The sequence below is a fragment of the Carassius gibelio genome, chromosome B22, assembly GCF_023724105.1.
Source record: "Carassius gibelio isolate Cgi1373 ecotype wild population from Czech Republic chromosome B22, carGib1.2-hapl.c, whole genome shotgun sequence".
Classification (NCBI taxonomy): domain Eukaryota; kingdom Metazoa; phylum Chordata; class Actinopteri; order Cypriniformes; family Cyprinidae; genus Carassius; species Carassius gibelio.
In genome coordinates this window covers 35,177,483-35,204,242 of record NC_068417.1, presented here as the reverse complement: position 1 = coordinate 35,204,242, position 26,760 = coordinate 35,177,483, and the positions used below count along the sequence as shown (strand labels likewise).

Sequence of the window (26,760 nt, the reverse complement as noted above, 5' to 3'; positions counted from 1 at the left end):
TAAATTGGTGGGCAAGATGTCAAAGAGCAAGTGGATAAGTAGTAAAGCTATAATACGTTTTAGCAGACTACACTGCAAAAAGAGACGTGTTAAAACTGACACATGTAGTGCAGAATTGTAACACGTGTGGTGAGTGTGCACAGAGACAACTGATGTGTCAAATACAATGTGTGCGTTAAGATGGGTCACACATCTATTGTGTAATGTCATTTAACTCAGAATAAGAAACTGCTAATCAATAATAAGCATTACAGTGCATGCACAGAGGCACAACAAAATGTTCTAAATCTCATTTTCATAAATGCATTTCAAATTACACAAATGCCTTGTATAATGCACTACATTAGCATGGGCTACAAGAGTGTTCCCAACATCAACTAGCTACAGCTTGGATGATTGAAAATCATACACAGTCAAGTTTAGCAGATAACATTCGTGACCCTGGACCACGCAGTCTTATAACGAAGTCAGTCATGTAGAAAACGAATATTATGTGACAAAGTAATCAGTGTGAAACCAACGCGATGTCATGTTTTGCCCGTCGTCTGCCCTAATCACGCCCACGCGCTTCTGATCGTCCACGTGAGAGGCGCGCGCACCACAGCAAACAAAGCAGCACCTTTCCTCGAGTTCTTATCGGACGGGTGCTTCGTTCCTGAAAAAAGAAACGGTAAGAGGAATAAGACAAAACTGACCTCGTATGAAGAGGTGCTGGGAGGATACGCTTTGGGGTTTCCTCAGAAGAATGCAGGGCTGGGATCCAGCGGAGGATATAATATTTACAAAAGTATTTATTATTATTATTATTATACTTTCATTAGTTATTGTGTTACTGTGACATGACTAGTACATATATTTGAATAGTTAGACTTTTTCCAAACCATGATTCCTGACTAAATGTGTACAAACATATAGACTAAGTGAAAACATTATGAAGATTTATTCACTGAATCTACGATATACAAGTAATGAGTTATGTTAATGTTAGAGTAAGAATGTTTAAAAGAAAGTGTACTTATAGACTCTACTCACGAAGTGTTGGAGAAAAGAAAAACACTCAAGTTAAGAAGCTGTCTGATGTAAAGTCTAATTTTAAGTTATTTTAGACTACCACTAGGTAGCGCCCTAAGCATGTGTTTTTGTATTCTGGTTCCTTTACTAAAGACGAGATGTAAAAAATGTTTGAACACGCATTAAAGTAACACAGACTTTTTATTATGTGCGCTTAACAAGGAAATCACTGCTCCGAGTCTTTATTAAAACCAACTGATTATGGGCCCAGAGGTAATAAGCTCCATTGAACAAAAATAAGCTAAAGGAGTCCAAGACTGACGGTTTTTCCATTTAATGGATCAAACTATCCTATGTGGAAAGTGCACAGAGACTGCTCCTCGATCTGATCCAAGTATGTAAGCAAGATATACATGACTAAAAGTGATTGTGCTCTGGCTACCAATGTATTAGAACCATCTTTGCACTTTCTACTTGGAGAGCCGGAAGATACTAGATGTGCTGGTCATATAATTTGTATATCATCAGAAAGTTTATTTATTTCACTAATTCCATTCAAAAAGTGAAACTTGTATATTATATTTATTCATTACACAAAGACTGATATATTTAAAAAAAAAAAAACTTTTTATTTTGATGATTATAACTGACAGCTAAGGAAAATCCCAAATTCAGTATCTCAGAAAATTAGAATATTGTGAAAAGGTTCAATATTGGAGACACCTGGTGCCACACTCTAATCAGCTTATTAACTCAAAACACCTGAAAAGCCTTTAAATGGTCTCTCAGTCTCGTTCTGTAGGCTACACAATCATGGGGAACACTGCTGACTTGACAGTTGTCCAAAAGACGACCATTGACACCTTGCACAAGGAGGGCAAGAAACAAAAGGTCATTGCAAAAGAGGCTGGCTGTTCACAGAGCTCTGTGTCCAAGCACATTAATAGAGAAGCGAAGGGAAGGAAAAGTTGTGGTAGAAAAAAAGTGTACAAGCAATAGGAATAACCGCACCCTGGAGAGGATTGTGAAACAAAACCTTCAAAAAAATGTGGGGGAGATTCCCAAAGAGTGGACTGCTGCTGGAGTCAGTGCTTCAAGAACCACTACACACAGACGAATGCAAGACATGGGTTTCAGCTTCTCATTCCTTGTGTCAAGCCACACTTGAACAACAGACAGCGTCAGAAGCGTCTCGCTTCAGAAAGGACTGGACTGCTGCTGAGTGGACCACAGTTATGTTCTCTGATGAAAGTAAATGTATAATTTCCTTTGGAATTTGGAAGGAGAGGCACAATCCTTGTTGCTTGAGGTCCAGTGTAAAGTTTCCACAGTCAGTCATGGTTTGCTGTGCCATGTCATCTGCTGGTGTTGGTCCACTGTGTTTTCTGAGGTCCAAGGTCAACGCAGCCGTATACCAGGAAGTTTTAGAGCACTTCATGCTTCCTGCTGCTGACCAACTTTATGGAGATGCAGATTTCATTTTCCAACAGGACTTGGCACGTGCACACAGTGCCAAAGCTACCAGTACCTGGTTTAAGGACCATGGTATCCCTGTTCTAAATTGGCCAGCAAACTCTTCTGACCTTAACCACATAGAATATCTGTGGAGTATTGTGAAGAAGAAGATGCGATATGCCAGACCCAACAATGCAGAAGAGCTGAAGGCCACTATCAGAGTAACCTGGGCTCTCATAACACCTGAGCAGTGCCACAGACTGATCGACTCCATGCCACGCCACAGTGCTGCAGTAATTCAGACAAAAGGAGCCCCAAATAAGTATTGAGTGCTCTACATGCTCATACTTTTCATTTTGATACTTTTCATTTGGCCAAGATTTCTAAAAATCCTTTCTTTGTATTGGTCTCAAGTAATATTCAAATTTTCTGAGATACTGAATTTGGGATTTTCCTTAGTTGTCAGCCATAATCATCAAAATTAAAAGAAATAAACGTTTTAAATATATCAGTCTGTGTGTAATGAATGAATATAATATACAAGTTTCACTTTTTGAATGGAATTAGTGAAATAAATAAACGTTTTGATGATAATCTTATTATATGACCAGCACCTGTATGCTGTCGTATAGAAAAAGTTGTTGGGTCAGTTTCAGAAGAAAACTTTGGCAAATAAGCTAGCACTGAGGCGCAAACTGTACTTGTTGCTATTGAAAGACGGAGACTCGGTTCAAGAGCAAACCAAGGTGTTAACTGAAAAGTTTGATGCACAATCAGTTGTGGGAGATCACGTCGAGAGGAAGATCATGTGGTACACCTGCTAGCTCCTCGTGTTAGTCACGGCACTTGAAGCAACTGTGCATGCACCTAAAAATGAATGATTGGAATTACTGATGCATGAAGAACGCTTTTTTTAAATCAGTACACAGACCAACAGGAAGACAGTTCAATTTTGGTCAATTTCTGGTCCTAGTTAGAATTCTAGCAGCTAAATTTTGTACTAAATGTAATTTACTTAGGGTAGCTTTAGAAACTCCAGCCAGCAAAGCATTAGAATAATCAATACATGAAAAAAACAAACAAAAGGGTTGATTAACTTTTCAGCCACAGAGAAAGTCAACATGGGACTTAATTTGGCAATGTTTCTGAGATGAAAAAAATAATGCTTTGACTATGTTACGAACATGATTGTCCAATGTTAAATTAGCATCACACGCAGATTTTTTTGTTTCGTTTGGAATTGTACACACTTAAGGTTATGGGCTCAGCTTTATGCAACTGATGAAGTGAACCAATAAACATCACTTCAGTCTTTTCACTGTTTAGACAGAACATTTTCAGACATCCATTTTTTTTATCTCAGTAAAACACTGAGAAAGAAGAGACATGGGCATATTGACATCAGTTTTTGAATGTATATAGATCTGAGTGTCATCGGCCTAAAAGTGAAAGCTAAGACCAAGAGTTCTTAAAAGTTGTCAATATGGAAAAATTTAAATACTAGAAAGTAAAGGGCCCAAAACGGATCCCTGGGGAACACCAGAGTGCACTACACCGACCTCAGACTTGCAATCACCAAATCACAGCAAACTGCTTGCGATCAGAGAGGTAGGACTTAACCCACTTTAATGCAGAATCAGAAACTCCAAAGATAGTCTCTAAACGGGTGATTAAAATGGAGTGATCTATAGTGTCAAAAGCAGCAATAAGATCAAGAATCAGTAAAGACAGACGGCCAGAATCAGAAGCCATTAACAAAGTCATTAGTGACCTTAACTAACTCAAACACTGTCTCAGTGCTGTGGAGTTTACAGAATCCAGACTGAAGTGGATCAAAAAGATAATTAGAGGAAAGATGAGAAAGCAGTTGAGAAGCCACTTAATTAAATTATGGCGAGGAATGGAAGATTAGAGATGGGACGAAAATTATTCTGATTATCAAAGTCCATGTTGTTAGTTTTCGGTACAGGGGTGTCACAAGCAGTTTTAAGTGCTGCTGGCACAACACCGGTGCACAGAGAGTTATTGATAGTTCAAAGTCAAAGTTGATACTGATGGGACATTTGAGAGACACAAAGCACGTCTGGCTGCACAAGGATTTTCACAAAAGTTTGGATCAGACTATGACGAAACATTCATAGCAGTGGTCAAATTTGAGTGTGTCAATACAATAATTGCTCTGACTGTACAGCATGGACTAAAGCTTCATCAAACGGATGTCAAGGCAGCTTTCCTGAATGGAGAACTAAAGGAGGAAGTGTACATGCAACTACCTGAAGGTTTTGTCGTCAAAGGAAAGGAACATCTAGTGTGCAAACTAAAATCACAGCATCTATGGGCTGAAGCAATCACTAAAGATGCAAAACACTTTGAGATAAAAGACATGGGTGAGCTTACTCGTTTTCTTGGAGTGAAAATTGTCCAAAAGTCACAAACTGGAAAATGTGGATGGGTCAGACAGCATATGCAAAGATTTAGTTTGAGAAATTCGAATTGAAAAATTGAAAAAAGTCAGTAAGCACACCAATAAACATGAACTCAAAGCTTGTCAAACACTCTCATGACAAAGAAGGAGTGGATCCGACACAATCTGCTGTTGGTAGTCTGATTTATTTGTCGACAAGTACAAGACCAGACATTGTTTATACTGTGAACAAGGTGGTGAGATTCTGTGCTAAACCCACAAAGCATCACTGAACTGCTGTCAAACTGTCTCTGAATGTAGGTCTGCTGTATAGCAAAGAGAAGCCAAAGGAATGCATTGGATTCTCTGATGCACAATGGGCTGGAGACCAAGATGATCGTAAATCTGTTACAGGATACATGTTTCGAATCAGTGGAGCAGCGGTGAGTTGGAGAAGCAAGACACATGTGTAGCTCTCTCTGCTGCTGAAGAGGAGTACATGGCATTGGCAAGTGCAGCTCAAGAAGCGGTTTGGATGCAACAACTATTGAGAGATCTAAAGCTCAACCAAACAGGACCGACGCTGATGTTTGAGGATAATCAGTGCTATCTGTATGGAATAGAACGCACTATTTCATGGACGTGCCAAACACATTGACATCAAGTAGCACTTAATTCAAGAGCAAATTGCAAGTGGAGTCAAAGACTTGAAATACTGCAAGACTGAAGACATGATTGCTGACATATTCACCAAAGGACTGAGTGAAGAAAAGATCACGAAGCTGAGACATAGGCTGGAGTGAAACCAGTTTTGTTTGAAAAAAATAAAATACACCAGAAACATTGTTTTAGCTTAAGCTGTTTAAGATAAGAAGCTGTCTGATGTAAAGTCTTCTTTTATGCTCTTTAAGACTAGCACTAGGTGGAGCCCTAACTATGTTTTTGTATGGATCTTTTACTGAAGAAGAGATGTACATTTTCTTTGAAGAAAAAGTAACTCATTAAAGTAACACTTTTTGTTCTGTGTTTTCCATTTAACAAGGAAATCACTGCTCTCAGTAAGATGTTCCAATGAATAAATTAATTATTTTACAGTATAGTTACCGATCTTTTATTATGCCTAGACTATACGGTAATATTGTTTGTGGTTGATAGTGTTAAAATGCAGTTTCTTTGTTTCTGTCTTTAGTATTAGTATCAGTAACCATCATAATAATGTTAATAATGTAATCTAAATTTCTTACGGGGCGATGATGTTTTCATTCTCTATATAATAAAACTATTAGCCTATATAAAAGTAATGAGTGAACACTGTAACATGATGAATGCTACGAGTCTATGAATGTTCAGACCATGTTTATTATTAATAATCTGTTCACAAATAGATTTTAATAACTTAAACAATAATAATTAGTTTCTCAGATACAAAACATTCTTTTTTAAGACAGTACAAAGCATGTATGAGTCTATGACTACAAAATCTCTATATATACAGATACTCCTGATACTATATATATTATTATTATTATATGCTCACAAATGTTCAGCCACACTGATATTCTTTGGTAAAACAAGCTCCTTGACTCATTTGTTTTTCCTTGAATCCATGGAAGGAAGCAGCAAACACCGCAAATACTAGTGTGGTTTACTTGTTTCACTTGTTGAACAGAATCTGTTTTCTGGAATGAGTCAGTTCACATCTCTGTGGTTAGATCAGTGCTCAATGATGTGTCTTTGACCTTCATTGTGTATGTCTTGATTATACTGTGTTGTAAATTAAATTCTAATCATTTAAAAATCTCCTCACATTCTGTCTTACCTGCCCCACAGTCACATGACTCACCTTAATTTGGTCAGGTCTTTGATGCGGTCTTAAAATAAAGGGTGCAGATCAAGGGATGCAATATGATTTAACTTCAGACCTGGCTTCTATTGGAAAGGACATTACATATTTCTGGGTCTAAACCAAATTTTTTTTTAAATCTCTGTTTACATTGTTTGAATGCTTCCAGTATCCAATCACAATGGAGAAATGACTTTTAACTTGATCTGAGGGAGCTTCAGACATCAGACAAGACACGCATGGCTCTGAAGCTTGAGAGAGCGAGGAGTAAGTGCCTATGTTTCATTAAAAATGTTTATTTATGTTCATGCCAGCCTAATACATTTTCTCTCAGCATAATTTGAACAATTGTTAATATTTCAAGTTTTTCTTGAATTTTTCATTTCATTAAGTTATAGGATTTTTTCAAAGTTTAACATCCATCCCAGTGGACATCAGGAGTCAAGATATATTAGCCAGCTCTCAGTTAGATCATGCAAAGACACAAAATACCTATAAGCATTTCATAGTTAAGATATGACTTTTATGCATATACACAATCTTCCTTTAGAGCATACACACCTTGTAAACGGAGAGTTTTCCGATCTTGACTGCTTGGATTCATCAAATGAGGCAGATGAAAACGAGAGTAAAGATGTTGAGAGTATAGCACAAAGTTTTATGTCTTATTTGATGTGTAACTTACAGAGAATGCATATGAAGTCACGAGTGAGTGGGAAAAGAGTTATTAATGTGATTGTTTTGTTATTGGACAGGACGAGGGACAGAGAGAAGGGACAGTGGAGATGCATGCATGCTTGAGGTGACAGAAAGTGTAGAGACAGAGGATCAGGAGGAGAGTACAGTGAACAGAGAGGAAGATGATCATGAGCTGATGACAATAACAGAAGCATGAGATTAACGGACGCCATAGGCCATTCACCACAATAACCAATACTTCCCTTCAGAATCATCTGCTTTATGACAGACATCACATGAGCCCATACCAATGCTTCAAACAGTATGCACCAGATGCACTCTTCGATCTGATGTCTGAATGCTGTCCACACAACCATGTGTGTTGACCTTTCACACATCTATTTTTGCAGTGTAATTAATCACATTTACACCTATGTGTTGATGGATTTGTTTATTCACATATATTTAAATATATTTTCACAAGAAAGATAGGACTAGCTGCTTGATATGGCAGTATACTATCAGTAGGCTATATATCAATTTATTTGTCAACTATTAGGAGTTTGCATTATATATATATATATATATATATATATATATATATATATATATATATATATTACAGATTTTTAACCACTCTAGAATAAACGACCATTCATTAAAACCACACGTGTTTAGAAATAGCAATAAAATATATGTGTATTAATTATTAGACATATAGTATATATATATATATATATATATATATATATATATATATATATATATATATATATATATATATGTTTTGTTTGTTTCTTAATTGGTGTTTAAAATGCATGTTTTAATTTACGTTTGAAAAATAATTTATAAAATAAAATCTAAGAACTTTTTTTTGTGAAGAGCCCATAATTTACCTAGCATTTTCCTATCAAAATAACTGCATACTAGTTTTCACATAGTCATTGTTAAAATGAAAAGGTACATCAATTACACACATTTCTATCATACACCCAATTTTCTAAATCCTTCCAAAATACCCATTTGTAATATCTGTATCATCTCTAAATGGACACAAATGACGTCAGATGTATATACTGTAAATTGTGGGTGTTTCCCTGAGCGCATCGCTTGTTACCGTTGGGTTGTCCGATTCATTTGACGGTGTCGTTCGTACGATTCATTTCAGTGAATCGGTTCTTTCGAGTTTAAATTGATACCAGAATATCCACGAGTAGCATTTTCAATCTGTCTGTCATGTGTCATCTCTGTGTGTTTTTGAGTAAGTTATAATACAGATATTCGTTGTATTCAGCTTATATATCGTACTCATCTAACACCAGCTTGCTCTATTCTTTTTCTATTCTATCTGTTTTCGTATTCTTTTTTATATTATTTAAAAGTCCTTGCTACGTGTTCTACGTTTAACTGAGACTTGTTATAACACTTATATATAATTGCACCTTTCTTGATTTTGTATTATAGCTTCCATTGTGCTTATTAAGTCACTTTGGATAAAAGCATCTGTTAAATGACTACATGTATAGAAATGTATATATGTGCCAGATACATTTTTAACATCCCAAATAAATCATATTTAGTGGCAAAATGCATATGCTGCTCCAATTTTTCCCTCGCAGCATGTTCTTCGTCAAAGATCCAGAGAGAATCGGTTCGACTGAATCATTATAGAGAACCGAGTCAAACGAAAGACTCGCTCGTGAATCGAACACATCAGGAATTTGTGTGAACTTTGCAACATGGCGGCAGAGCACATCGGCGAGTTGGCAAGCATGGAGAGCTCCAGCCAAAGCGCTCGGCTCGGCTTCTGCAGCGACAGATACTCACTGCTGGTCATTGTTGGACAGCCCGGTCCGGCCGGATTCGTGGACTTACTAGTGTCAGAGATCGAGAGAGGTAAAGTTTCGTCTAAAGTGTGTGATGATGATTGAATGAGAGCCAGCGCGCGCTCCCCTCGCCCATCATCACTCTCTGAGTTCATGAAGAGAGAAACAGTGTAGCAGCTTCATCAGAAAATATATTTGTGTAGCCCATGTTGCTGGAGTTTTATTAGTATTATTGTTATTGTTTATTATTAGTATTTGTACAAATAGGCTTAATACGTTCTTAATGAGATATAGACAAATCTTAATAAGTCTTAATACTATATGAGAGCTGTGGTTTTCTAGTTTAAAGTTTCTACGACTAGTTTAGACCTATTTTTTTAAAACTGAAGGACTGTAATGGCTTGTTATCCAATATAAAAGCCTGACGAGTGGATGGCATGCAGAATTACCACTAAAAAGTCTCTTGAAAGCCGTCACATGGCATGAATGTAACCAAATATCAACTCAAGAGACTCCCTTTTGTTCACGTGACCTTGACCTCTCTTCATTTTGTCAGCTGAGAGGAACTAAAATGAGATGAATGAGGGCTCTCGGCTTTCAACACATCCCATAAAAGCTTAAATCGATACGGGGAAGTTCTTCAAAGTTGGACTCGACAGACTAAATAACAGCTTGCCTCTGTTTATGTCTCCTATAATGGTGTTGGTTTTTCAGTATTTCCTGGTTCTTCTGCGAGATGTTTGGCCCCTGGATCCCGAAGCACATAAAGAGACCCAGCCTGCTCTGCAGTTCATCAATAATGCAGCTCATTTACTTCAGCATGGCTAAGCCGACGTGACTTCCCCGTTCAGACGGTCCGCTTGAAATCTCTCCAATCCTCCAATCTGAACGCACCCTCTTATGAAAGAAAGATAAGCGCATTCATACAGCAGCAGATATGCGTCTCTGGCTTGTTTTCTCTGTTGAAAGGCCCTGAAAAGCGAAGCAGAACAGCTATATATAGACGGCCTTGTGTTTGCAGACTCTCCTTCCTCATTGCGCTGGTTGGTTCATAGTCCATCTTTAAAATGTGCGCGATACATCAGCCTTGTTGAAAGGAAACTGATTAGACTGGCGTAAGCTGGTCTTTTGACGTTTTGTAGACTGGGTTTATACACTTTCTAGTTGGTAAGATTGGGAGTTGATTGTGAGATGTCGGTGTGTGTGCGGCTGGGATTGCTAACATCTGCTTTCCTTTGATTTTCCGTCTCTTTATCTGTGGCTATACACAAGGGTCGTGTGACCGATACGCACACATCCTCTTTGAGACTGCTGCCAGCGTTTCCTTTTCTTCCTGCAGCCTTCCACCTCGGTAGTCGGACAGGAATAAGATTTCTTTCATGTTTTGAATGCTGTCAGAGACTTTAAATAGGAAGCAATTCTGCAGTCGTGCAGTTCGTTCTGCGTCCGCAGTGGTGTGTTTTTCGTCACTTTGAGCGAGTGTGAGAGTGTTTTCGCAGATAGCTTGTAAATCATAAGCACTTTCTGAACCACTTTCATTAAAACGTGATCAGCTCCCACACTTCTTTATCCTTATAGCTAAAACAAACCAGTCTGGAAATGTAAGTGTGCAGCATTTGACGTGAATGACGAAACGCTCTTTCGACATGCTAGCAAACCCATACACATAACTTGCGTATCAATGCGTATAGCTACCATTGTTGGAAAAGATACTTCGAAACAAGCTACTTTGTTGAGATGTGGTCACATTTAACATTGTTTGGCAAATTTTCAAAGCGATATCTAGTTGTTTCAATAGAAATGCATGCGATTGGGAATTTCATGGAAAAACGTAAAAAAAAATTGTATTTTGAATTGGGTTCGAATTGGTTAAACGAATTCACCGTGTTGACCAACAGAAAGATGTTTGGTTTGAAAGTGAGTTTGAGTTGGCTTTAAACATCATTACACTATTGGAAACAGACAATGGATTTTTTTGGGGAGAAAAATAATTGTCTACCCAAGTAGCTATTTACACGACAACAAATGTAATAAAAATGGGAAAGATTTTACTTTAATTTTATTAAAGGATTTGTATTGTCAAAACTATACAAACAGTATTGTCAAAACTATTTCCGTTCACATGGATCCATGAAAACAACTAAAAACGCTGTATTATTCACGCCAGGCCAGTAGATGGCGATGTCTCTTAATAAATAAACACTATAAACACACAGCTTATAGACTGAACACAAAATTCAATTCACAAATTCATGTTTTTCTATAGTTCAAAAACTCCCACTTTGAAACTTAATTTTAAAAGTTTACATTTGCACGCCCCCAAAATATCATTGTCGCATAAATTAAATGTATGGCTAAACCGTATAAAATGTTTTTCACTGTTATGGAAAGCAGTGTCACGTAAACGCCCAGTAAAATGTAGCTAAATACATTAACGCTAATATAAAAGGTGGGTGGTATGTTTTAAAATAGATCAGACTATCAATTTACGTAGTTTATATTATGAAATCGAGCCAAATGTACGATTTATTTTAGTTTTTTATTAAATGGACTTGAGGTTGACGACATTATGCTTGAACAAATACATTTTAAATATTAAATTCAACATTTAAACACAGAGTTTATAAAACCACAGCCTTTAGCTAAATATTTCAGCGAGGGAATAAAATTGTGCATTATTGATTTAAATCTTCTGAACAAGTTAATCTACTAAAATAAACTGGACTTCAGAAAGCAACATATGAGAGAGACATTAAGATCCAGTATTTCCTGAGCTGACGTTTTTCACATGTTTGTTTGTATTTTGTCATGCTATGTTAGAGGCTAGGAAAACACGCAGAGTTCTGCCGAAGTATATTGCTACCATCCAAATTTGGGCAGTACGTGAGGAAAACCATACAGTCATTGCAGTAGTAGAGTTCTTCTTGAGTGAGTCAGAGAAAGAGGTCACCTTATTTTGGCTCAGGGGGAAATAATAAAAAATTCCAGTTAGTTGTTGAATTGTGTATAACTTCCAGAGAACAAAAACTCAGACCGACTTTGACCTCTTGCTTGGTTATAAAATATGTAGTTAGAGAAGAGCGCTGCTTGGTTTCATGTTTTCTCATAAACTCTGAAAGCGGTGGTTTACTCATTTATTGCAGCACAGTCACAGTAATCTCACCAGAAGGTTTCTAAATAGTCTGTCAGTGTCTCTTGGTCCATGGACCACAGGAAGCTGTCTGTCAGTAGAAGATCTCAATGTCAGTATCTTCATCGGACAGTGAATGTGCTCCATCAATAATTCAGCTTTTGCTCGTGTTGACTGCAGTCTGACTGGGCCGCTTTCATCTTTTGTGTAGGTGTTCGCTCCTGGGACGTCGACTTGAGCGCCTGCAACATAGATGAACAGCTCAAACTCTTTATTTCAAGACACTCTGCTTTCGTCTCTGAAGACCTCAAAGGTAAGAATCAAACAATCTACATATGAACTATTTGCTCTTGTCTGTTTGGAGGGAGATCTGTGAAATTGTGTGGGATTTATCTAAATGTTTATTTGAGAGTATTGTACGACCCTAAAGGGACACAGTGATGGAAAGGTATATGGGATTCAATTATATTGCGATGATTTTGTGTTCTCTTGCAAACAAAGAAAAGAATAAAAAAGCATTTCTTTAAAAAAAAAATAGCATTCCCTTGCAAAACTTTCTTTGTGAGTGAACAAAAGGATTTTTGGATGAAGGCAGAATTTTTTTCTTTAAGTGAGCATTACGTTTCTTTGGAGAATACAAAGATTTTATACTCAAAACACAAACTTTTTTAAGGAAATCAAAAAGTTTGCAAGTGAACAAAGGTTACTTCGTGGGAAATGCAAAAGTTTTTTTTTTTTTGAGAGAGAGAGAGAGAGCTCGAAAGTTTTTGCAAATAAATAACGTCTTGAGGGGAGAATGCAAAGTTTTGTGATGTAAATGCAAACGTTTTGCAAGTGAACTCAAAGTATCTTACGGAAATATTTTTTCAGGAAATGCAAAGTGACAGAACGCACAAGTTTTTGCAAATGAATTTAAAGTTTCTTGGGTGAAATTTTTTGGGAAGAATGCAATATATTCGCTAGATATTGAAAAGAATATGAGCTCAATTATATTCCAGTGATTTCATGTTCTCTTGCAAAAACTTTGCATCTCTCTTAAGAAATGTTGTGTCCCTTGCAAAGCTAACAATGTCCTGAATGAGGCTTCAGACTGGAGTGGGGCAGCTGACAGAACAGCTGAAGTTCTCCAGGCCTAAATCATCTTTCCCACTGTCTATTAAATTAAACCTGTGCTTCCCAAAGGAGTCCTCAGGACCCTGTTAAATGTGTCTTGTGTATTCCTCTCCTTTATCTCAAAGGCACAGTGATGTGCATAAGAGATGTTTTGATGCTGTGAGCGACCATTGGCTGGTCTGATTCTGCTCCGACTTCAACCGTGGAGAAACATTGATATATATTACTTATGGATAGATATAGAAATCCTTTGTCTGATGGATTTTCATCAGTGGATTAATAGATCCTGTCGTGATAGATTAATTAGCTAGTGTTAGTGAAGTGTAGTTAACACACAAATGAAACCGTCAAGCTATAGTTGGCAGTTCACCGGTCACCTGCATGTCAGATTTGTCAGCTCTGCTGAAGTAGGTCAGGATAGCGTCGACAGTATTTGTCTAAAGTAAGCATGGTTGTACAATGAGGGTTGAATCAGCAGCAGTGGCTTTTCTTTTTTAGCAACCAGCTGCTGCCATCCTGTCTGTGAACAATTATCTGCCGATTATCGTCGTTTCAAAGTGGGTCTGACTTTGTTGAGGTGCTTATAATATATGATTAAAGGGAATTTTTATGTCAATAAAGTGATGTGAAGCCTTTGTTCATATTAAAATGTAGTTTAAGGTAATTAATTTCTACAAAAACAGCCATAATGATAGACACTGATGATAAGAATAAGATGAGCTTTGGTTCACAGTATCTTCTATCCTGACTTGGATGTTGAAGTGCATGTGAAAGCCTCTCTGATCTGAACGTCCCCTCGGGCTCAAACTGTTCTCTTCATGAGCGTCCCCTCACAGAGGAGTCTGTGACTGGAAATGTCTCTGTGCCCAGAACAACACTGCCTTTCAGTGCCACACTCCTTTTTCTGTGTGTTGTTCAAGAATTAATATTTTTGGGCATTTATAATCACAGGGAGCTCGAGCTCTCCATGTTTTGATTTGCCTTGTACAATGAAGGCACTGTGTTGAAGCAGCAGGGTTTGAATACGATTGGGAAGAAGTTCAGTCTTCCACCCATAGGGAAATGTGGAATTCAGTCATAACATTAACATCCATTTACATTTATTTTTATGGATTTACTTTTCACCACAGGTCATATTCTGTACTTAACTGATCATGTGACAAATAAAAATCTAGAATCTTGAATAAAATGGAATTTTCAACGTAACTTGGAATCTCGTGGAATTTGGTGAATTTTGAATGAATAAATCAAAAAGTTGGGCTGTACACTTCAGGGCGATATGGATGAATATTAAAGCATAAAACACTTTAATTTGATTTTAATTTGAGCATTTGATTTAAAATTGTTGTCTCATGCATGCAGAAACTAAATTTTCTTTGGGACCGCACTTCAAAATAAAAGGTTGGTTTAACTTGAAGAAACTATGACAAATGTATTACTACTGCACTGTAAAATGAAAAAGAAATACAATTATTATAGATTTTCTTTATGGAATAACAACCTTTTTTTTCTCCTTGTTTTAATTTTTACAGTAAACCTATAAATGTCTATTATTTGTTTTTCAATTATTAATCCAGAAAAATTCAAGCAACAAACAAAAATAATTACAAGGTCCTACACCTATTAACCTATGTCTAATAGGCTTTAAATAGTAATACAATATTAATTAAATTGTTAATGGGATATTCCTTCATTTGATTACCACTATTTTGATAATGAATTTGAAATAACAACAAAAAGAAAATCATTAAGCCCTATTGTAAACATTAATTAAACTGATTGTTTTATGCATTCAGCTGATTAGATATGATTTTTGGTTTACTGAAAGTTTTACTAAAATGTTAAAATTAAACCATTAAAGTGTAATCCAGACAACATGTTTCGGAATGGAACAAAGAAACCCCCCATCACAGCCCGTATCTGTTCTTTACCCCGTCACTGTCCCTCTTTAACCCCGTTCTCCTGTCTGTACATCCCTGTACACCCTGGCAGTATCTCAATGTGTTCATGTAGGATTAGTTCCCGCTGATTGTGACCGGTATACTGACCCAGTCATTTCCAGCAACACATGCTGACTAATCCTGACTAATCTTTGAGCAGCTGTTCAGGAGTGTCACTGGCACATCGCTCTGATCTCTGTCAGAAGAGCTTTCTCCTTCCTGTTCCTGGAAATGGGTTTATGTCCACAGTGCTGTCTGTCTGTATGGCAGGGATAGGCAACGCCGGTCCTGGAGGGCCACTATCCTGCAGAGTTTAGCTTCAGCCTTCATAAAAGCTCACCTGCCTGTATCTATCTAGTAATCCCGAAAACACTGATTGCCTTGTTCAGGTGAGTTTCATTAGAGTTTGAGCTAAACTCTGCAGGACAGTGGCCCTCCAGGACCGAAGTTGCCTGTCCCTGGTGTATGGTATAATAAAACACTTTTAAATCATAAAACTATCTATGACCACATCAGTGAGACTCCTCATCTCTCATGATGAGTTCATTTGAAAGAAGATGGAGTTTGTGTACACTTTGGAAGTAGTGAGCTTTTTGGCCCAAGGCAGTAGATACTAAACCCTGTTTCTGGATCCCCCTTAATCTAGAGAAGAGATATTCCAGCACACGTGAAGCAGCCTTTACCTGAACTCTTGAGCCCCTTTCACAATGCACGTCGGACCCGGGAAATTGCCGGAACATTGCCGGGTCATCTTCTGTGTGAAAGCAAACACGTCCCGGGATTGATTCTGGCATTGAACCCGGGTCGGGGACCTAGTAACATTGGCGGGTTCAACCCGGGACGAGCGCTGTGTGAACAAAAGCCAGATCTAATTCCGTGTCGAAGTGATGACGCACGTTATCGCGCGACTCTTTTACCGTCTGTTTTGAAAGAAGATCAACGTTTGTGACGAAACAATATGTGCAAACTGTAATGAAGCAGAGATCAGTTAGTTCCTCACTTTCCGCGCTGACGCCGAGATCGTTTGCTTGCTTCTGTGAAAGTATAACGTGCCTAACGTTGTCGACTCGTACATTACAGGTCACGCGCTGATGTCACGTGTCGTTACGGGATCTTCAAGGGTTGTGTGTGAAAGCATCACTGGCAGTGTGAAAGTGCAAAATCTAGCGACCCGGGAACAATTGCAGGAACACTTTACCCCTGTATTTGCCGGAATCGCAGTGTGAAAGGGGCTTTCGAGACATACGTATGCTATCTGGGTAGGGTTTAGGGGAATTTAAAATTCCAGTTGGTTTGATAACTCAACATTCAGGCCTTGTGATTTCCAAGCAGAAAAATGTTAAATTTTATTAATAGTAGAGAGTGGAATTTTAAATGAAAAAATAAATAAAATCAATAGCGGTGAATGATTGAGAGCAATTCAATGGTTCATTTGAAATGAGATGCTTATCAATCTTGTCAAATATGCACAAAAACTATTGACACCATTTTTGACTTGCTGATATATGGTCATGGAAGCTATGGAAAATAGCTTTTCTTTCTTTCTTTCTTTTTTTCTTTCCGCCCGCAAATTGCTTTAAGACACAAAAATGTCACTGTATGTTGGAATCATTTACCTTTTTTGTGTATTGAGTTTATATTAATTACATTTTTTCTTTGTAGAAAAATAGCTGGTTTTTAGTGCTTTGATTCAGTTTGTTTAATGGTGTCCCACTGTTTGAAAGAAAGAATTAAGAATAATAATTGAAAAAGTTGATGTCCCCATGGAAGCTCCTTGTTGCTAGTAACTCCTAGTACTAGTTTAACAGCTATCAAGGTGTGTTTCAGCTGTGTCATGTGTTTGTGAGAGCAGATGGTCCCAGCAGAACGTCCCGAGCAGCAGATAGATCAGATTAAACCCCTCACCCCTATTTACACAAATGACAGAGAACAGGACCAGCTGGGTGCGTGTTTGTTCAAGGGCCTGCAATATGTTTGACAGCGTCCCGTACACAACATGAGTAGCGCTCTGTTTCCATATGCTGTTGTATTTCACGTGTCTGTTCTGAAGAGCTGTGTTCAGCAGCAGATGTGATGGTCTGTGCTGCAGTTGTTTGTAATGCGTGGCAGGGGAAGGGCCTCCTCAAACTCATAATTACTGTTTGATAAGATCTGAGGCATCAGCTTCACTGGAGTGTTATTATGGTTGTACACAACAACAGTGCTGCAGGTTCTGCTTTCATGACATCTGTTTCGAGCTGAGTTAGGGATTTGTTTTGTCACCGTGCACCAGCAGAGCTTTGTAACTTAGAAATTGAGAAAGTTTCTGAAATCCAAGCTCTGAATAAGTCTAGAATTATAGTTTCTTCTCTTTAAATGATAAGCCTAAAAAAAGTTTGCAATGTCAATTCATGCAAGATATTGCTGCTATTTCTAGGCCATTAAATATGACTTATATTATTGGTAGTTGTGTCCTTTAACATTTAATTTAATGGTGCCGCTGCCACAATCTCAACTAATTTGGTTTTGTAGATTGGTCTGTAGCCCTAGATATTGTTTCCCAACTTCTCTGCGACTAAAGGCTGCAAAGATGTTGTCATAGCAGTATGTCTGCATACAGGAAGGAAAGAGATGCTTCCTACCATGTGTTTTCAACTAGTTCTGCTGCAGAGAGGCTAGAGTTACCATCAGCTCACGTTTGCTCATTGTTTGTGGAAAAGACAGGAACATGTCATGACATGCAGCCAGTCCTAAACATCCTGTACTTCCTAATCCACTGCATCTAAATGATATTGTTGTCATGAATGATGAAAGTTATTGAGGAAGTCGAATAAAACTTTTCGACTAGAGCAATATGATGCAGCATGATGCAATTCATATATGCAGCTGATCTGGTGGTCTTTGCACCATTTTGGCCGTGGTCTTGATGAAGAATTCAGTGATGGGACATTTTTAAATCCAGGTGCTACAGTATGCTGTGCTTTGTTCAAATACATGGCTCACAACTTCGCAAAAAGCGTCATTGTGAACACATTTAATTCGAAGCATTTGGCATCTTTCATTGAAAGGTTCGTTAGAAAGATAAAAATGTGAAAAATTATCAGGAATCTTCAAACTGTGTGTTTTGCTGTCATGTTTGTAACTATGCTGTAGCTTCTGCATGCAACATTTATATACTAAAATGTAAAATAATTTCCCACTGTTATTGGTCATACACAAACTTTTTAAAAGGCCACACTCTTTGCCTCTATCCACAGGCCAGAAGACCCTGCAGCACAACGGGGATGTGCTTGAGACCCAGGTGATAGTGAACCCATCTCATGATTTGGTCTGTTCAGAGGTGAGTGTTGAAGTGCTTTGTGCAGATTGCAATACACTAATATCAACTTACACTTACTTGGTATAACTGGTTTGCAGGCTTGAATTTAAGTATGGTCGGCAATACAAAATTAAGCAACATTGATCTTTTTATTGGGCTATTACATTTCTCAAATAAGGTATCATTAAGGTGCTGTAACCTTAGACATTTTCAGTAACATTGAGCATGCAAAAACCCCACTGGCAATAGCACTGAGTCAAGAAATCTGCATGATGAAATTCCTATTTGTAAGACTGGATTGGCCTGTGAAATTTCACAAAGCAGTGGTGAATGTGGCCGCACCTTTAGACTAGTTTTGCCATTTTTAAGACTAGTAAGTAATTGCAAATATTATAGTTATACATTAAGTAACTCAACAAAAAAACTGTGCATTTACATTTTTTAAATCCCTCCCAGTTCTAGTTTGCACTATTCTAGATTATGTTTGAAACTTTGTATTGCTAGCTCTTCTTGTGTTTAAATCAAAGTTGAATTAACATTTGCTTTATGGTATAAATTATACTGTGTACCTTGATTTCTGTTTTGTTTAAACTGTTAAATAGGTTATTGGTTTTGCTGTACAATTACTCACTTGCACCTTCAGTTCCTTTGCTGTTCTCTTTCCACTGCATTTCTTTCCATATAAATGTATGAAAGTTATTTGACTGGTATTTGGGCTACTTGGCATTAGACCGTGTAAATACAGGGAAATGTTGACACATTCCTTGAAATACTTTGTTTATATCTGCTCTTAATTATATATTTTGTTACTATCCAAAGCCGCAGCCATGTGTCCTCTATTAATCCCTCTTAAAATTTAGTTATAGTTAAGGTCATGATTTGAGGGCTGAATACTGTTTCTATGATTTAATGTGAGCTTGTTTATACTCTTTTAACAAGATTTGTTAAGGTTAACAATCATTGCACATTTTAATTCTCTTTATTTTCATAGGTTCGCCGGCTTATTTCTGATACGTCTCTTCACAAGCTGCTAATTCTTGCTGGACAATGTGTTGAAGAGACTGGAGATCTTGTGTTACAAGAAGGGTCTTTTTCACTAAATGACTTTATCCAGATATTTACAGATGAAGAGGTCAGTCAAGCATTTGTAAAACAAGTTCTTTATTTTGAAATTTTACTCTTTTATTATTCAAAAACAATTAAAATTTTCACTGTAATTAGGATTAATATTCTGATTTCTAACAGTAAGTGTTTTTCCTTAAAACAGATTGGAGATCTTCTAAGCTCTGCAGACCCTGCTCAGAAAGCCAGCTTAACTCTGAGCTGTCCCGAATCTGGGATGTGGAAAAAATCCCAGTTAGAAAAGCATAATTTGCAAGATTATATAGAAATTAAAACCAATCCTCCGTTATTGCTCCCAGAGATGGAGGGCCTTCAGGAGTTCACAGAGTATCTGTCAGAGTCTCTTGAACCTCTTTCGCCTTTTGATTTGCTCGAACCACCCAGTACAGTTGGCTTCCTAAAACTGTCTCGTCCCTGCTGCTATGTGTTTCCTGGAGGAAGAGGTGACTGTGCCTTCTTTGCGGTGAATGGTTTTAACGTCTTAGTCAATGGGGGGTCTGATTCTCGATCCTGTTTTTGGAAACTGGTGAGACATCTAGACCGAGTTGACTCCGTATTGCTTACCCATGCTGGTGTGGATAATCTACCTGGTATAAACAGCCTATTTAACAGAAAAGCAGCTGAACAAGAAGAAGAGTCCACTGGATCGCAGAGCAACGAAGACTGGCAGAGGAATCTGATATCTCCTGAAATAGGTGTTGTATTTTTCAATGCCTCAGAGAGACTCAAAACATTACAGAGTGACTCCAGGGTCCTTCGGAGTTGTGATCAGGCTTCCCTAACATTAAAGCATTTAGAAAGGTTGTCAATTTTTCCAGAACAGATCAGTCGCTCTGCTGGGCCAACTGTCGAGCCGGTAATTCTTTTCCAGAAGATGGGTGTAGGTCGACTGGATCTTTATGTACTCAATCCCGTCAAAGGTAGCAAAGAACTTGAAGCTTTCTTGCAAACTTGGCCTGGCAGCACTCCAAATATAAAAACCTCAGAAATCCCTCTAGAGTGTATGGTGTCCATATGTGCACTGTTGGTGTGGCACCCAGCTAATCCTACAGAAAAGATCATTCGTGTTCTGTTTCCTGGCTGCACTCCAGAATCCAAGATCTTTGAAGGTTTAGAGAGACTAAAGCATCTAGAGTTCCTTAAACACCCAGTAGTTAGTTTGAAGGACCTTGAGGCACCAAAATTGGATAAACAGCCAAAGCGTGCCGAGAGCAAGGAAAGCCTTAAGAGTATTTCCAAAGAATCTCGATCTGGTAGTGCCACACTCAAAGACAAGTTAAGCAAAGTAGATTTGAAAAAGCTAGACACTAAAACAAAGACTAAACCCACTAATGACGCTGTTCCAAAAGAAGGGAAAGAGAGTGAGGAAAAAGCTAAACCAAAAGATGATGTGAAACCAAGAACTTCTAAGCCTGAAAAGCAAGTGTCTAAGAAAGAACCTGTTAAAGATGAGAAAAAGGAAGTTAGAAAGAAAGAGGAAAGGCCACTGACAAGTATGACAAAGAAAGACGAGAATGTAGAGAAAAAGAAAGAACCCTTGAAAAAAGATCTTGGCGCAAAACCCAAGAAAGATATTAAACCCGAGCTGAAAAAGGAGATTAAGAAAGATGTCAAACCAGAAGACAAAAAAATGACCAAACCTCTGGTTAAGGATGTTAAGAAAGTAGCTGGAAATTTGCCAGGTAATGCTGAGTCTAGAAAGCCAATGGGCAAGAATGGCTCACTAAAGAAAGACTTTATGATCCCAAAAAAGGATTCTTTAACCAAAGGGAAGCCAAAGCCAGACAAAAAGGAGCCTGGCAATTTGAAACCCTCAAGTGCAGAGCAGTCAAAGATATCTACATCTGAGGACAGTACTGCTCAGTTGGAAAAGTTGGGGATGGAAAATGAACATGGGCCATTGCATGATGTTGAAGGCAACCCTTTGATATCAAGAACTGAATGTGCCTCTGGGAACAATGATAATCAGGTGAATGGCTCTACAACAGGTACTGATGAAAGTCCAGAGAAGTTTCGCAGTATGGATGGGGCCCCTGGCCCGAACAGTGCTATTGGACTTCCCTCCCCACTTTCAAAGACACCAAAGAGTGAGAAAAGTGTTAATTTTGATATCAAGACAACAGAGCTCGATGGATGCCTCAAAGATGATGGCTGTACAAGCTCAGAGGAAAAAACCCTTGAGTTAGTTTCCCCCACAGACTCTGGGAAGAACGGTTCAGGGCTTGAAGATTGCAAGGTAGATCTCCGCAGCTCTGGTATTGGTTTTGAAGACGGTCAGCAAGTCTGCAAGAACTCAATGGCAGGTTGTTCAAGAGGCAATATAGAAAACAGCTCCATATCGTCACAAGATAGACAATCAAGCTTTCTCTCCTCAACTTCTCTTAAAGATACTCTACCCGATGGCTCTCCCAGCATCACTTCCTTTCCTGCAGAGGTTGGGTCTCCACACTCCACCGAAGTAGATGATTCCTTATCGGTTTCCTTTGAACAAGTGCCTGTTTGTCATTCACAGGAAGAGATGATCAGCTTGGCATACACTAATGGACATTTAGCAGACCGTGACCCTAAAACAGATATGTCTTTACCTTTAAAAACATCTCATAATAGTCACCACACATATGATGAATCTGAGAATCACCTCATTGGACCACAGATTGACATCCTTCCACATGATGTTGATCTATGTCTGGTTTCACCTTGTGAATTTAAGCATCACAAATCTCCAGAGAATCAACAGGGACTCTCCTCTGAGGTGGCTGCCCCAAGTCCTGACCACTCTCTGGAGCCAGTTAGACAGTGCAGTAGTAGCGATCATCTGGAAAGTCAGGAGACGACGTCCTCTGTCAACGTCTCTCTCATCTCGGTTTCTGATTCTGATGTGCCACCAGCCACTGAAGAGTGTCCCTCCATTACTGAGGACTTGGACTCTGATGAGGAACCTAGTGACTTTCCACCCAACCACCCTCACGACCACCCTAGCAGCCATTCGGTACACCACAATTCCCAGCATGTCACTGAAGACCCTCCACCTGCCCCAATGAAGGACCTACCACCACTGCCATCCCAGCCGGGTGCTTGCATGGCTGACCCAGAGGCTGATGGTCTGGGTAAATCTTCCAAGAATGTAACATCAAAGACCAAAAAAACAGCACCAGTGTCCACAAAGACTGCATCTGCAAGCATAATAACACAGAGTGGAAAGACAAAGACTGGTGCTCCGGTGTCTGCCACTGGAACTATTCGCCCAACATCCAGTCTGGACACCAGACCTGCTTCCCGCAATGCTGTCAGTGGATCAAGACCAATGCTTTCAAAGTCCTCATCTGGTAAGTGCTCATTGCTCCTTCAAGAAATATGACTCACACATATGTTGGGGATCGTTTAGGATATTCACCTAGTCAATTAGCGAGACTAATTTTTAGAGATGATAAACTGAAAGGAATTAATTTAAAGGCACAATATCTCTGACGGGATTTTAACATGTTAACTATAAACTTTTGATTTTCTAATAGGTTGCATTTCCAAAGCTATGTTTGCATTGTCAGTCCATATCCAATTATTTGTGTATCTGCTTGAATTCTGATCTTAATGACCGACTGTCCTCATCGTGTATCTCAACTGTTCAGTTGCGATTTGTGTGTCTTGTGGCACTGTAACGTTTTACTGAATATCTACATTGGTTTTCTATGTAAATTAGGGCTGCTCCAATCACTATCGGCTGATCGTTAATTTGCAACTGAGAAGATGCGCAAATCCACGTTCATTCTCAGCGTTTATTTGCGCATCTTCTCGGTTAACAACGGCTCTGTGTAGTAACAGCTGCTCTATGTGAAATCATGCACCTGATGGAATTAACCGCTGATTAGAAAACCGGCTTTACTGACGAGATGCGCATTACAGTCGGCAGATCGTGATCGGAGCAGCCCTAACGTAAATTATGGTGCATAGGTATGCCTATGCAAAAAAAAAAAAAACATGCAACAGGGTTTGCAATACAGATGTTGTATTACAACACCAAAACATGTTGTGATTTCACTGGATTATTTTGTCTTGTGGCAGTGGTAGGAACTTAGGAAGATGGAATGCACAGTGTGTAGACAAGGAGTATTTGTAATTTTTCTCTCCGCTTTCACTTTGACACAACACAACCTTGTTTCGCCAAAGAGAATCTGCTTGATGTGTTTACATTTTACGTTGCATGAGAAGGTGACATAGGCAAAAAGGCTATCCGAATTTCAATGAGAGTTGCCAGACTGAAACAGATTTCCAGAAATGTCTTTAGAGTATGATTTTGTGTGATGTTTTTTACCTTTCACTCCTGCAAAATATAATCAGACATGCAAAAAAAAATTGGATTTGGACTGACAGTCCAAACAAGGCTTTTATGCCCTTAAAAGCGCCACTGCTCTCTGAGATTATCTTGTCCATTTGTTAGTTCACTGGTGTTCGGTGAACATCTTTAATTAGAATTCTAAAACTTGAATCAGACCAACCAGCTCCAGTGCAGCAATACATTGGCAGAAACAAATGGCCCCAAAGCTTTCCATTTATATCGGAATGGATAAATGGAAGGGACATCAGGAAATCTGCTTTGAAGTCCAAATGTCATAAAGTTCTTGCTTTCCTTTGCAGGTTCTGTCACTGCACACTCAAGTTCAGTACCCATCTGTTTGGACTTGGCATATTTGCCCTCTGGCTCAGCAGCTTCCACTGTGGATGTGGAGTTTTTCCGACGCCTCCGCTCATCCTGCTATATAATTAGTGGAGATGAGCCGCACAAGGAAACAGTCATGAGATCTATTCTCGACTCCCTTTTAGAGGGCAAAGCATCCTGGCCAGATGTTCAGGTAAGTAGATGTTTTATTTATTTACATCACCTTTCTCAAACTCAAAGTGCTCTATAGCAGTAGGACATATTAATACATACATGCCCAATCTCTACAGAGGTTGAAATTCACACAAACCACAGATAGTCACTTGACCAGTACACTGATTAATAGCTGTTTAATAGCTTTTCTGTGACATTTCAGGTGACTTTGATCCCCACGTTTGATTCGCTGACCATGCACAGCTGGTACCAGGAGACCCACGAACGGCAGAGAGATCTAGCGATCACGGTGCTTGGCAGCAACAGCACCGTAGCCATGCAGGACGAGACCTTCCCAGCATGCAAAGTGGAGTTTTAAACACACCCGAAGAATCACACCCCTGCCTGTCACTAGAGCACTTCTGTTCACTTTCAAAATGTCGTCTCTCAGTCTCTCACGCTTTACCTTGAGCAGCAGGACGAAGCATTTCAGTTCCATCCGTCGGGAATTACTTCTCTGTAATGTTAACACTTCTGCACATCTACACCCGCTGCTTGTTAGGATTCTGTGTGAACGGAGGAGACAGTTTTGCCATTTCTTTTCTTTGTGGCTATTCTTAGCAGTTTTACACTTGTCCATGTGATTTTATTAATTGCATCTTGTTGATTATCTAACATTCATCTGATCAGTTTACCATATCTTATGGTCCTACATTGCTTACATTTTGCACAGTTTTGATGCCGCTTTGGCAGAATAGAGTCAGACATGCAGGTTAACACTTGATATTTTGTTAAGGGCAGATGTATTCCTGTATTTCACTGTGCAGATCCTGCACTCCACAGTATTTTTATTTTTTTGGTCTGTCAGTGCAACCTTTAGCAAGTTGATTTTCTTCTAGAGAGAAAATGAAGGCAATTCAAATCTCATGTTTACTAGAATTGCACCACTTTTGTCAGTACATGATCAGACATCTGGCTAGATAAACACTTCTCTAGTACAGTCATTTGTACCAAATACATTTCCAGATTTATACATTCAGTGGAAAAGTGTGGTTTCGCAATGTAAGAAAAATACAATTTTAGTGCATCAAATGACTTGTGTGTGTGAACACTACGTAGCAAAGTAAAGTGTTTTTTGTGAAGCGTATATGAAAATATACATAGTGACAGCCAAGAAACATTTTAATTCTGCATTTATTAAGAGTGGAGAATATTATAATCTGTGTTTTTTTTTTTCTTTGTCCCACATGCTAGAGACACATTATGTGTACAAAGCTGAATGCCTTAATGTTCTTGCAATCATCGACAAACACTAAAGCAGCATGTCATTCACGACACGTAATTTGAGTTCTGAATACTTTTTGCTGATCACCTTGCTTTCCTGATATTTATCTTTAGACAAGCTCGACCAATGTGTACGTTGTCACCGCAATGGCTGCTAAACTTTCTGAGCAATAAAAAGTTTAATTGTGATCAGGTGGAGACATTTCCATACAATTTTCTTATTAGACATTTTCTTATTTGTTTGTACTTTATAAAGCCGTTAATGCAACAGTTAATGCGGCCATGTTTTTCCAAATTGCACTTTTATTTTATTTTTACATGAGCCGATAAAATACATTTTCTGAGGTACAAGTACTGTTTCAGATTTTTTTTTACATTTTTTCTTTTCATACGTTTTTCTTATAAGGAGAAACCAGCCAATAAATAAATAAAATATCACCACAAATGTGTTAAATGTCACTAACAGGCTTTAATGCTTTAGTACTTAATAAAAAAAAATGTAAGCATATTTTGAAATGTTGAATAAAATTGATAAATTAAGAATGAAAGCACTGTGGGCTTTTTTCTCTCTGCAGTATTGTATGTATGTATGTATATATATATAAACATTAATAAAAATCATTATTTGATTAAACTTTAGTTTAACTCAGATGAAGGCTTAAGTTAAACTAAATGAACGATATTCATCAATCGGACCAAAAAATTATTTGTGCAAGGTTTTAAAGGAAGTGCAAAACAAATAAACTCCCTGCTGAAATCTGATTGGTCAATTCGGTTGATTTTATTAATCAGTAGAATAACAGGGATCTTCTGGAACAATATGACTTAGAGAACTGACTGATAAAATAA

The 26,760-nt window shown here is 38.3% G+C and overlaps 1 protein-coding gene and 1 long non-coding RNA gene across 3 annotated transcripts; both read left to right on the top strand.

Moving 5' to 3' along the window:
• The first annotated feature begins 29 nt into the window (after window positions 1-29).
• On the top strand, window positions 30-7,949 carry LOC127987437 (uncharacterized). Its single transcript, XR_008161208.1, has 3 exons — window positions 30-670; window positions 6,883-6,980; window positions 7,469-7,949. It is a non-coding gene; the product is annotated as an uncharacterized LOC127987437 (long non-coding RNA).
• A 1,142-nt stretch (window positions 7,950-9,091) lies between these two features.
• map1sa (microtubule-associated protein 1Sa) lies at window positions 9,092-26,459 on the top strand. 2 transcript variants are annotated; one of them, XM_052590433.1, is made up of 7 exons: window positions 9,092-9,287; window positions 12,559-12,660; window positions 18,637-18,719; window positions 19,690-19,830; window positions 19,966-23,146; window positions 24,453-24,667; window positions 24,851-26,459. In XM_052590433.1, exons 1-7 carry the CDS (start codon window positions 9,131-9,133, stop codon window positions 25,004-25,006), a joined length of 4,035 nt encoding a protein of 1,344 aa, XP_052446393.1. In that variant the 5' UTR covers window positions 9,092-9,130; the 3' UTR covers window positions 25,007-26,459. The 2 variants fall into 2 exon arrangements, with proteins under 2 accessions (XP_052446393.1, XP_052446394.1); XM_052590434.1 differs by lacking the exon at window positions 9,092-9,287 and adding an exon at window positions 11,430-12,459.
• Window positions 26,460-26,760: the final 301 nt, after the last annotated feature.

Bases quoted from the DNA above. Each gene is read 5' to 3' on its own strand.
- map1sa (XM_052590433.1), top strand. From the start codon at position 9,131: ATGGCGGCAGAGCACATCGGCGAGTTGGCAAGCATGGAGAGCTCCAGC. The intron at 23,147-24,452 runs GTAAGTGCTCAT...TTTCCTTTGCAG, and splicing joins GCTTTCAAAGTCCTCATCTG to GTTCTGTCACTGCACACTCA. The intron at 24,668-24,850 runs GTAAGTAGATGT...GTGACATTTCAG, and splicing joins CATCCTGGCCAGATGTTCAG to GTGACTTTGATCCCCACGTT.